At 44.3% G+C, this 12,486-nt stretch overlaps 1 protein-coding gene across 1 annotated transcript in view; it reads left to right on the top strand.

Annotated features, from left to right (window-relative positions):
• The window catches only part of LOC138261239 (CMRF35-like molecule 5), a 132,356-nt gene that overhangs the window by 63,416 nt on the left and 56,454 nt on the right, over positions 1 to 12,486 (top strand). Inside the window, exon 4 of the mRNA XM_069210044.1 lies at positions 10,891 to 11,000. Within this exon, the coding sequence (XP_069066145.1) occupies positions 10,891 to 11,000 (110 nt within the window). The remainder of the gene's footprint in view (positions 1 to 10,890; positions 11,001 to 12,486) is intronic.

The raw sequence follows: 12,486 nt of genomic DNA, 5'->3' as shown, positions 1-12,486 counted from the left end.
ACACCACACACGGCCACACTCTCTTCCCAGGTACCAACGTTATTGTAAAGCTTCACATGACCATCTTACACAAGGTGACATTCATTACCTTCTTCATCCATCGTCTTCGTCACAGTCCTGACCTTTGAGCACCCTGTGTGCAGGGCACAGAATTCACCTATGGGAAAAAAAATCCCCACCCAAAATGGTGACCTGTCAACTGACCAATAATAATGGGCTAAACCCAAACAATATCCTACTTTTTCCTTTTGTGTCTTCTGTTTTTATTTATATTTCTGCGCTGAGCAATTAGGAACAGCGTTTTCAGGTTACAGTCAGCATGTCAGAGCCTGCTCTAGCTGCTGTGGACTGTGCTGTTTTTCAAAAACTGCCACTCCTACGCTAAGCGATTAGAACCACCAAATTACCAATTGGTATCACATTTTATTTGTTTTTAGGTGGGATTTTTGACTGATTTTTATATGATATTGTGCTTGACGGAGATTCCAAGTGAAGGATTGATGGTTCTTTAGCACTGCTCGAAGAAGGATTGTCAGAAGTGTTTGTACTAATTGCTCATATTAGTTGCTGAAATAAGTTAAGCAGTGTTAATGGTTTATTGTAAAACTCAACCAATGGGCAAAAGGAAGACAATGGAGGGGGCAAAAAGCATGAGTAGAGCCCAAAAGAATTTTGAGATCAGCAGGAGATAACTACGTATTAGTTAGAATTGATACTCTTACTTGACTAATGTAATGAAATTATCAATGCTTCTCATTCAGGAAACACTAACTATTCTTCCTTTTCACCAACCCCACCTCCAAGTGCCTGTAACAAGCATATACCAAAAATGTTTGAGAAAGTTACAACAGTCACAATAACTGCTAACCAAACTAGAATCCCTTGGAAGACCAATGTGCAGGTTGAAGATTCAGGAGCTGCGATTGTGGAGCATGATATTTTAGTAGTGGTGTGCCATAACCAGTTACCAGCACTTTTCAGTAACGAAACAAATCAGGAAGTGGGGATTATGACTGACAAGAGGGGGAGCTCCTGTATGGGGCCCTAAAACTATTGAATGTGTTTTTGACCAGATTAATGGCTTGAAAGATGAAGTTTCCTCCCTCAAAAAACAGTCAAAGGTTTTGAAAAAAAGGTCAGGGATTCCAGCACCCAAGGTTTGTGGTCCTATTGTCCAACCTAAATATGCTGTACCAAGATGTCTTTCTCCCCCGATAAACATGCAAGTTGAGGTGTTGCATCATGGGGGAGTTTATTCTGGGTCCCACCAGATGGACTACACACGCAGCAGTCACTCCAGGTGGGTGAAGAGGGGGCAGAGGAAGGTTTAATCAGGAAATTAATCCACTTACAAACCCATTTCCCTTGTTAACCTATTTGTACTGAAAATGCACCAGTTCTAAGGGGCAGGATATATGATGGGGTTTACTTCATTGAGGAGGGGCCACGCCAATTAAACTGCAATCTTCTTAAGCCAGGTCCCCTGTTAGACCTGGCAGCTTTTTGGTGTGTCTCCCATGTCTTGCTGCCTTCTGACCTGTTTTTATGGTATACTGAACTCTGTTCTTTCTGGTTTATTGTCTCAGCACACTTTACCATTGCTAATCAGTGCTAAAGTGCAAGTGCTGCCTATATAAATTGTACTGTTGATTGGTTTATCCATGATTGGCATATTTGATGTACTGGTAAGTCCCTAGATTGTGCCACCCACATAAATAGCCCTGTAAACATGTCTCAGACCTACCACCGCAGTGTCTGTGTGTGCAGTCTTGCACTGCCAATTCGACCTGACTAGTGTACCCACTTGCCAGCCCCAAACCTTCCCTTTTATTACATGTAAGGCACCCCTAAGATAGGCCCTAGGTAGCCCCAAGGGCGGGGGCAGTGTATGTGAAAGGTGGGACATGTACTGATGTGTTTTACAGTGAAATACTGCCAAATTTGTTTTTCACTGTTGCAAAGCCTATTTCTGTCATAGGTTAACATGGGGGCTGCCTTTAATTATCCTTAAGTGTAGTTTCCCTTTGAGAGCAGATAGAATATGAGTTTGGGGTATCTGAACTTACAATTTAAAAATGCATCTTTTAGTGAAGTTGGTTTTTGGATTTTTAGTTTGAAAATGCCACTTTTAGAAAATGGGCATTTTCTTGCTGAAGCCATTCTGTGACTGTCTGTTTGTGGATTAGCTGTCTGGCCAGCTTGACAGTTGCACTGTTTGCACCTCTCCTCTAGACAGTGACACAAAGAGATCTGGGGTGTAGCCTACATATCCTAATGAGCCATCTGAGCTAGAGTAGCGGGAAGAGTGGTCACTTATACCTGAAAGGACTGTGCCTGACCTCACACAATGCAGACTCCAACTCCCTGGTGAATGTCTAAGGCGTGGCCTGTGCAAGGCAGGATCTTGTCAAACAACAGAGATATTCCTTTGAAGTAGGCCTACTTCAAAGGCAAAAATGAGTATAAGTAGCGGACCCAAAACCCAGGACTCTGGATCAAGAAGAATCTCTGCAAGGAGAAGAACTGAAGAGCCGGAGGAGGAGTACTGCCCCTTTGCTGTGTTGCTTTGCTGTGTTGGCCTGCAGTAGCTGCTTCTGCCTTAAAAGAGAGCAAAGGGTAAACTGCTTGAGAGAGTTCTCCAAGGACTTGGAGTAGAGCTTCCCTCCTGTTGGAAGTCTCAGGGATATCAAAGACTTCAGCTTCATCTGCTTACAGCACTGTGTGTTTTGTGCTGTTCAAGAAGAAAAACCACTGCGATGCTGCTAACGATGGCGCTGGCCTGCATTGTGATCGTCCGACTCCACACGGAGTCACACTGCTCTGCTTCACACTGCAACCCTGTCTCACTGATGCCGCCACCTGATGCCGCCACCAAGCCGCTGCTTGTACCGTTATATGTGGGCCCCACACTCCGGCATTGCCTTGCTGACACCGCAGCCTGGGCATCTCCAACAACACCGCTGCTGCTGACACTGGTGCCGCAGCCTGCACCGTGGCCTGTGGACACAGCTTGTGAGGTACACAAAGCATTGTCCCGTCCCGCACTACAACCCCGGCCCACTGACGCCAGCACCATCGACTCCATTGTTGTCAACCGACGTCCCTGTCTGCACCGTGACCCATAGATGCCGCACGGAGTCCACCCCGCACCGACTTGGGCCTACCTACGACTGCACTTCAACAATGATGACGCTGCTGCCAGCACTGTGACTTGGTGACACCGCACGTCACACCGCCCCACTTCACACCGCAGCCCTTATCTCACCAACGCCACTGGGCGCCGTCACCGAGCCGCTACCTGCATCGTGTCCTGTGGGCACCACAGTCCCCACGCCATTCACTCCAGTGCTCCTGACTTCATCAGCCCGAAGTTCGATCTGCAATGCGTGTGCCTTCAAGGGCCCGACGACCCCTGCACTGACCTCCGGAACCAACGCTTGCAACACCAGCAACGCTGCTCTCCGGATCTCATCGCAAGGATCACGCCGCCCTGCATTTCCAAGGTACTATTTGCGGGTCCTCCTAAAACCGTATCTAGCCCTCAATGCCACAGCCTGAACTGTTGGCCTTGTTGATCACAACGCCGTGATAGCCCCAGGTGGAACTATTGACTTCAAGGAACTGTATTTTTCAGTAATTCTTACAAAATGTATATCTTTATTACTGTATGTTGGATTTTTCTCGGTTTGGTCTTGTTTTATACAGATAAAAATAGGCTATTTTTCTAAAACTGGTGTGGCGTCCTTTTGTAGTGTTGTCACTGTGTTACCGTGTGTTATGTGCAAATGCTTTACACATTGCTTCTGAGATAAGCCTGACTGCTCGTGCCAAGCTACCAAAGGGTTGAGCGGGGTTATCTGAGCGGGTATCTCCCTTATCCTGACTAGAGTGAGGATCCCTACTTGGATAGGGTGCAAACTGACTGCCAACTAAAGACCCAATTTCTAACATCCCCAAATTGTCTGTGGGTGCTAAGGAGGACGAAAATTCTCCAATTAATAAGTTGACATTCTGGCTCTGTGAAGTAAAGCACTGTTATGCTATCATCCGGTGTGACATCATTAGTGTCGAGAGGATCAATCTCACAGGGGGACCTTTTGATGACCTAAAGGTATCCCTCACCATGATGGATTTGGTGGTAGTTTTAATGTCAATAGATGCACCTACGATTTGTAATATGAACACCAAATTCAGTTACAGATTGTCAAATGACATGCAAGTTCAATCCAACCTAAGAAATATAAACAATTCTGAAACAGTAGCACCTTGTAGACCTAAATGAATTGGAAGACTGAGCTCATCTAAAACTTCTGAAAATACGATCCGTAGTAAGGATGAGGTAGAAGTTATTGGATATACCTCAATAGAAGTAATGCAAAGTCTGGACGGTACCCGGAATATTAGGAATGTTAGGACAGGGGGAGGGGACTGCAGAAAAGGTCAACTAAATAGGATTAAATTACTGTCATTGAATGTGGTGGGGATAAGACGTAAGCTGTCAGAATCTGATTGGGGGCAGTTCATTGAGGCCCATGATATCTGTCTCTTTCAAGACACATGGGGCCTCATTCTGACCCTGGCGGTCTATGACCGCCAGGGTGGAGGCCGGGGGTAGCACCGCCAACAGGCTGGCGGTGCTACATGGGCAATTCTGACCGCGGCGGTAAAGCCGCGGTCAGAAAAGGGCAACCGACGCTTTCCCGCCGGTTTACCCCTGCCCAAGGGAATCCTCCATGGGGGCGCTGCTTGCAGCGCCGCCATGGGGATTCCGACCCCCTTCCCGCCAGCCTGGTTCTGGCGGGAACGGGTGTCATGGGGCCCCTGGGGGCCCCTGCAGTGCCCATGCCACTGGCATGGGCACTGCAGGGGCCCCCTAACAGGGCCCCACATAGATTTTCAGTGTCTGCGTGGCAGACACTGAAAATCGCGACGGGTGCAACTGCACTCGTCGCACCCCTTCCACTCCGCCGGCTCCATTCGGAGCCGGCATCCTCATGGAAGGGGGTTTCCCGCTGGGCGGGCGGGCGGCCTTCTGCCGGTCGCCCGCCCGCCCAGTGGGAAACTCAGAATACCCGCGGCGGTCTTTTGACCACGCAGCGGTATTCTGGAGGTTCCAGCCAGGCCGGCGGCTTCCGCCGCCGGCCGGGGTCAGAATGACCCCCATGGAGTACTGACCCTATCTAAAGGAATAGGTATACTTCTTTTTGTGCAAATGCAGTACAGCAAGGAAGTGGCAGACCATAAGGGGGCCAAGCAATCTGGGTCAAGTTCTCTCTCCAATTTGTAATAACTCCTATCAGTATGGCCTCACCAGGTTTCTTAGCAATCAGCTTGAAGCTTCCATCAGGTACAACTCTCAAAATCTGTAATGTCAATAGCCGGGTGAAAGGAAGTTCAGCTGATTCAATAGTAATAACAGAGCTAGAGTGCACACTGGCAGATTTTCCAGGTGATTCTTATGTATTAGTAGCTGGGGACCTTAACCCCACTATGGAGCCTTTATTGGCATGTGCCCCAGTGTTGATTTTAGAACAGGTTTCCCAGTGACAGATCCCACAGATAGAACTCCCACCTCTGTAGTAGACAAGTAGAGCAGCAGAAGCAATGACACTGATGCTCAGCTTAGACCTTAGGGCCTGCCAATGGAAGGACATCTTTGGATAGAAACGGTAAAGTTACTTATAATAGAGGAGATCACTTGAGTAGAATTACTTTTTAATTAATGTTAGACTTTGGCCATTCCTAAAGGATAATGAAGTTCTGGATAGGAAGGACAGCAATAATAATGTGCTGCCCTTAACATTGGAAGGCAGTCTGACACTTAAGCTCCTGTGTATAGCCCAAAGGGATGTGGGGTTGTGTCGCATTCCAACAATGGCAAAACAATCAAGTGGTATTGGGTAGCCAGGGACCCCGTTGTGCTTGAGGGAGTCTTAAAAAAGGTCAAAGAGATAGTAGAGAATATGGCTGATCTTGCCCCTTAAAGTAGAAAAAAAGGTGCTGTAGGAAGAGCAGGGCTTGCTCTATATGCAGATTAGAGGATTGTTAGCTATCAAGAGGAGAGCTGAGAATACACACCTCTAAATTACGTTTCTAATGAGGTGGCATGGTATAAATCATGCAGGGAAGCTAAAGCTAAGCTCTTAAAATCAGCTAAATCTATTTGTAGAGGCACCCTGGTGAAGTGTAGATTGCCCTATAGGTGGGAACAGGTGAAGACAAAAAGAGAATGGGAGATTACCTTTTGGGAAAAAGTACAAGGTGCTCTGTCATCCAAAAATAATAAAGTCTTTTGGAAAACTGTTGCAGTATGTACAAAAAAGGAACTTCACATTTTGCATCCCACCACACCACAGGGACACTCACTTTAGTAACCTCTACATGGTTAGCAGTTCACATGGTCAGGATGGTCTAGATCTTCCTTTAGATTATGATTATACTCAGTGCAGTGATTTCTGCTTTTCATGTACATATCGGGAAACAGCAGTAATTGACATACTCTATGTTGCCTTTGTTGATTTATAAGCTGCTTTTGACCTGGTTCCTAGAGCCAAGCTTTGGAAGGTCCTTGAAGAAATGGATATCCCCTCAAACCTATTGAATATACTGGTACAGCTCCACACAGAAAATTATGCACAAGTGAGGTGGGGCAAACATGGGCAAGTGACAGAGCCCTTTAGAATAAAAGAAGGCGTAGACAGGGCTTTGCCCTGGCTCCTACACTTTTTTTTATTGTTCATTAATGGGTTGGTGAAGTACTTGAATAAGGATGGGTGTGACTATCCAAAGGTGGGTAGCTAAAAGATGCCAGCCCTAATCTTTGCGAGTGACTTTCACAATCGCAATCTCCCCAGGGTCTCCAGCAGCTTTTAAACAATTTCAATGCATTTTGTTTAGACAGGGTCCAAACCTAAACTGGGGCTTGCAACTTCGGAATTCATATTCAGTTCTAATCCAGCACACACCCTGTATAGCCAAAACCCATAGCCGTACTATTTCCAGGAGTGCAGCAACGGCCCTAGAAATCTATAATGCAAAGGCCCTAGGTGTAGCTTTGTATGGCTGTGAAATTTGGGGATATGCAAGTACTAAGGCCCATATGTATACTTTTTTAGCGCCACATTTGCGTCATTTATGCAAAAGCGGCGCTAACATACAAAATACAATTGTATTTTGTAAGTTTGCGCCGCTTTTGCCTCAAAAAGCGGCGCTAATGCGGTGCTAAAAAAGTATAAATATGGGCCTAAGTATGTTTATTAGATCTCTCCTAGGGCTACCCATAAGTACTCTGATGATTCCACCATGTCTAGATTTGGCTAAGGACATATTACCCATATCACCTATAATGCTAACTGTAGAATGCTTTTATATTGCTATCAATTGTGTTCAACTGTAGAGTTAAGCTCATATTGTGTGTGCCTAACAGATCTTATGTCCCCTGTATGGGTATGTAAAATCCCACGTCTGAACTCTGTAAGCTTGTTAGTGGGGAAATTGAGGCTGGTGAATCTTTGCGTTTATCCCAAAGGGATCTATCTAATTGTGAAAACTTGGTAAAAAGAAATATATTGGGACTTTCCTACCAACCAGTTAATTGCAACTAGTAGAGGTTCATTGACACAGGATTTTTGATGAGACCTTGTTGTTCGAATAAACCTCTGGGACCTGCAAGCACCTGGATACCCTATTGGGTGATTAGCCACACTTTATAAATCCTGATTCATTGAATGATGAGAAATAGCACATTTCAGACGTATAATACAACACGACTATAAAAACTCTTCCATAGTTCCTGATAGAAATTGAGGACCATTGTCTAAGAGAAGCGATATAGGAAAACTTTCTCTTTTAAATATCTCACTTAGAAATGTAATGACTACACTTGCAGTTACCACCTGCAACCTAACTTCCACACACCATGAATATAAGTTGATCAATAGAATAAGATAAAGCATGCCTTGTTCCCCTTTCAAAGAGACCACAATGACAATTGCAACCTCCAGCCACAGGTAATTTGGTAATCTACGAGACACTAATGGCATTTGTCAAGGTGTCAACACTTTGCCACTACTCTTACAATCCACAAAATCCCTTACTTTACATGCAATACTTAGATCTATTCCTAGCCACCAGAAATGTGTTTTTATTGTTTCCTTTGTTTTTTCAATACATGGTAGAGGAAATTTGCCAACAATAACCTCTTTGTTTAGTTTAGTGCTCTAAAATTTACGGAAAGTCTAATATGTACCCCATCGAACCTCCTAACCTTTTTCTAAACAAATCTGGCACAAATTCTACTGCATTTGATCCCATTTCTTGTATTTGTACATGAGGTTCAGTTTTAGGATTTAATGTAACTCCTAGTCAAAATTGATGAGACTACTCAATGGTCTCCTTTTTTCAAAGCATATATCTTTCCAAGAAATTATCTATACTTCAGTTCAATGGATAGATTAAAATAACCACACATACTAATAGGTTAGCTAGCTTATCCACCTGTACTTACATCCGTGGCTTGTAGCTTAATTTCACCTTCAGATCATTGGCTGTATGTATAATTTGAAATAATTGGTAAGCGTCAAAAAGAATCAAACTTCGTTGTTACATTTGTACAATAAATTTACAAAATTTCAATTGGATGCTCCTTCTCGGAGTCCTTGATTCGAAATACTACGTTATGTTTGGTTGTTTTAACCTCCTTGCTGTGGTCTTTTTAACTTTGACTTGCAACACTTGCTAAAATGTCCTTTTTGCCCACAGCTTTGGCACATCACATTCACAGCTGGACAATTTTTGCATTAGCTTTATGCCCACTTCTACCACAGTGATAACTTTCTCCCGCAAATTTCACCCAAAGTTTTTTCACCTCACAGACAACCTCCTCAACCGTCTTTGATGGTACAGATTCTGATACTTTATTCTTGTTTACTTTTAGTTCGGAAACACATTTCATCGTGTGCCCAACCCCGTTTTGCCACTAATATAACCTCCTCCTAATGTGGCTCATTGTTGAACCAAAGTTCTTCCCTAATTTTATCACTTCTGCATCGCAACACATGTTGGGCCCTTATTCTTTCTTCTGTAAACTCCCCAAATTTGCATGTTGATGCCAATTTACTGAGTGCTGTTACATGTTCCCCAATAGACTCATCCTTGCCCTGCTCTCCAAGGCCAAAATAGTATGTCTCAAGAATAGTACTAATGCGTGGCAAGTAGTGACAATCAAGTCTCAATAAACATCTTTCATATTCATTTAGATCCCTTTGTTAATCCTCACCTAATTCTGGTAAATTTTCCGAAATGTCTTGTCCTTACCCACCAAAGCACTGCAATAAAAGTACACATTTACGCTGTTCACTCAGTGGAGTTCCACACACCTTAGCACAATGCCCAAATATACTTTTCCATTTGCTCCATTTTACAGTTGTTTCACCTGGGCTACTTAAAAAGAAAGGTGGTTGTTTTACATTATGCACAGTTCACTCTAAGGTAAGACATATATATTCAAGTAACTATAATAACAATATATATCAATATTACCAATACTCTGTGCTACTATGCTTTAGGTTTCCATGCAAACCATGCTTTTGATAACTCTCAATGAATTACCCTAAACAGGGATGTGACATTTGACTTCTTGTGAGACTCCAATTAACTATTAACTTTTTTCACAATGAAATACAGGTTTGAATTTTATGGTGTGCCTGTCACCGTAATGCTTCAAGTAGTGTATACCTTTCTCAACTATATGACTTTTCCATTTGCCACTTACCACTTATTTGTTTTCCCACATTGTTCTTTCTGTCAGTTAGGTGTGCCTGTCACCGAATATTGTCAGTTTCTGAAACACACCCATTATTCTTGTACCTTTGCTGCAAACATGTGTGCCTCTCACTGAAGCAGGCAAAATGCACTTTATTTCTGAAGTGCATACAGTTTATTTGGCACTTTTGCGGAAATAGGTGTGTCTGTCACCATAACAGAGAAAATATGTTCTCCTGCTGAACCGCACTCGTTTCACTTGTTCTGTAATTTTCGGACTCAAAATTGCGGCACACACACTGTTTTATGTGTTTTCCTGAAGAGATCTGCCTTGTTTTACATATCGATTTCTCTACGATTACATTGCATCCAAACCAGCACAATTACTCAAAATGGTGGCACTCTCACTGCCTTACATGATATCTTAGGGGAATCTCCCTTGTTTCTTTGTACGTTCGCCATGTCATCAGATGGTTCTCCCCCTTTGTGCTGCTCGGATCTCCCTGCTCTTCTCCTGCTCCCTGTCACAGGTCACAGCCCAGCAAGGATCGCAGACCACTCAGAGCGCTGATCGCTCATGCTGACACCGCAAAACAGCAACTGCTACAGGACACTGCTCCACACCTTCAATCACAATGGCGGTGCCAGTGCGAAACCACCACCAGCGCTGCAGCTCACCAAGTTTGAAACCTTCCTGACACTGAGGTGCCTTCACCCCCTTCAAAATGTCCCTGGCTTATCACCAGTACAACACAGTAACAAAAGTCCCAAATCCAAGGTTTGATAAGTAAAAGTACAGAGTTTACATAAGGCGCTTCATCCAACAAGAACCAGGGACAATTGACTCTCTCAGCCGTCACTTGCTTGTTGTCCCTCATTCTACGTTCTCTATTCTATTTCTACATTCTTTGTTTTACAAGCAACCATTTAAAACCAACACTCAACAAGCATTGTACAGTTGACAGATTTCTGAATATACCACATGTGTTTATGTCTTTTTATGTGTGTAGTACTTTTATGACCCTGGAGATCAAATTAAAGTTATCATGATGATGATGAGCAATATGTATATTTTTTTTAACATGGTAATCGAACATTATCTTTAGAACATCATTTGCTCTTTTTTAGGATGTCTGATTGGATTTTGCACTACCTGCTTCCAGCTGGTGCCTTTCTGCTCATTATTTTGTTGCTGGCTGCAGTGCTTCTGATCAGATCACAGAGGAACAAGAAGAAAGGTAAATCTTGAAGCTTCTACTGTCAGTGCTCAATGGGCAGGACAAGGTCACCCCCTGCTAATGAAGTGGTAGCTAGGATGAATGAGGCACCAGGTGCAGGTTTTGTACCAACACATGCATTTTAGCTTTCAACATGTCCAATAAGGCACTCAGTATTGTTGATAAAGATGTCAAATATCAGCTTCTCGTTAGAGAGTGCTCTGACGTCGTCGGAATTTAAATTCCTAGTTATTGTTTTGTCTTTTTTGTTTTATTAAACCATAGTTGTAGGAGCAGCAGCAGCACATTTATTTCATTTATGCCAGTGCTACTTTGCAAGAAATATTCTGGATTAGCTTGATGCAGCGGTGGTAATACACTATTGCATTTTCCTGACCAGTACGAAAAATACTTTTGTAATCGAGAGACTGCGTCTAAAACCATTTGTGTCCTGTGCTAGGTGTTCCTGCACTCATTTGCATACACTACACTGCCAGAATGTCCCTTGGCTGCCATGCACATAATTAGAAGTGCCACCCATTTGCAAATCGGGGCAGTTTTAAAACATGCAAAGATGCAGGGACTTATTCACAAAGGTAAACGTAAATTTTTTTGCCATTCACAAACTAATTTTATGAGCAGTATCTTTACCATTGTGGAGCCTACGCACTTGTGGTGGAGACTTCAGACATAACAAGCATTTACAATGCGATGGGTCTTGAATTTGCTCAAGTTAATCAATCAATCAATCAATCAAGTAATTTGTAAAGTGCCCTACTCACCTATCAGGGTCTCAAGGCGTTGGGGGGAAGAGCTACTGATCGAATAGCCATGTCTTGAGGTGTTTCCTGAATGTCTGGAGGTCCTGGGTTTGGCGTAGGTGGAGCGGTAGGGAGTTCCAGGTCTTGGCAGCGAGGTGAGAGAAGGATCTTCCTCCGGCGGTGGCGTGGCGAGTGCGGGGGACGGAGGCGAGGGCGAGGCTGGCGGAGCGGAGATGGCGGGTGAGGGTATGGAAGGTGAGTCTGTTGTTGAGGTAGGCCGGCCCTGTGTTGTGGAGGGCTTTGTGTGCGTGGGTGAGGAGTTTGTAGGTGATCCAGGTAGCCAGTGTAGGTCTCTGAGGTGAGCAGAGATGTGGTCGCGGCGTGGGATGTCGAAGATGAGGCGGGCGGAAGCGTTTTGGATACGTTGCATTTTCGTTTGTAGCTTGGCCGTAGTTCCTGCATAGAGTGCATTTCCGTAGTCCAGTCGGCTGCTGATTAGGGCGTAGGTGACTGTTTTCCTGGTTTCAACGGGAATCCACTTGAACATCTTGCGGAGCATGCGAAGGGTGTTGTAGCAGGAAGAGGAGATTGCGTTGACCTGCTGAGTCATGCTAAGTGCTGAGTCCAGGATGATTGCCAGATTTCGTGCTTGAGTGGTGGGTGTGGGTGCGGCTCCTAGGGAGGTCGACCACCAGGAGTCGTTCCAGGCAGAGGGGTTGCTGCCAAAGATGAGGATCTCTGTTTTG

Source organism: Pleurodeles waltl, chromosome 1_1, assembly GCF_031143425.1.
Source record: "Pleurodeles waltl isolate 20211129_DDA chromosome 1_1, aPleWal1.hap1.20221129, whole genome shotgun sequence".
Lineage (NCBI taxonomy): Eukaryota > Metazoa > Chordata > Amphibia > Caudata > Salamandridae > Pleurodeles > Pleurodeles waltl.
Note: the sequence above shows the minus strand (reverse complement) of the source record. Positions and strands in the feature narration are given on the sequence as shown.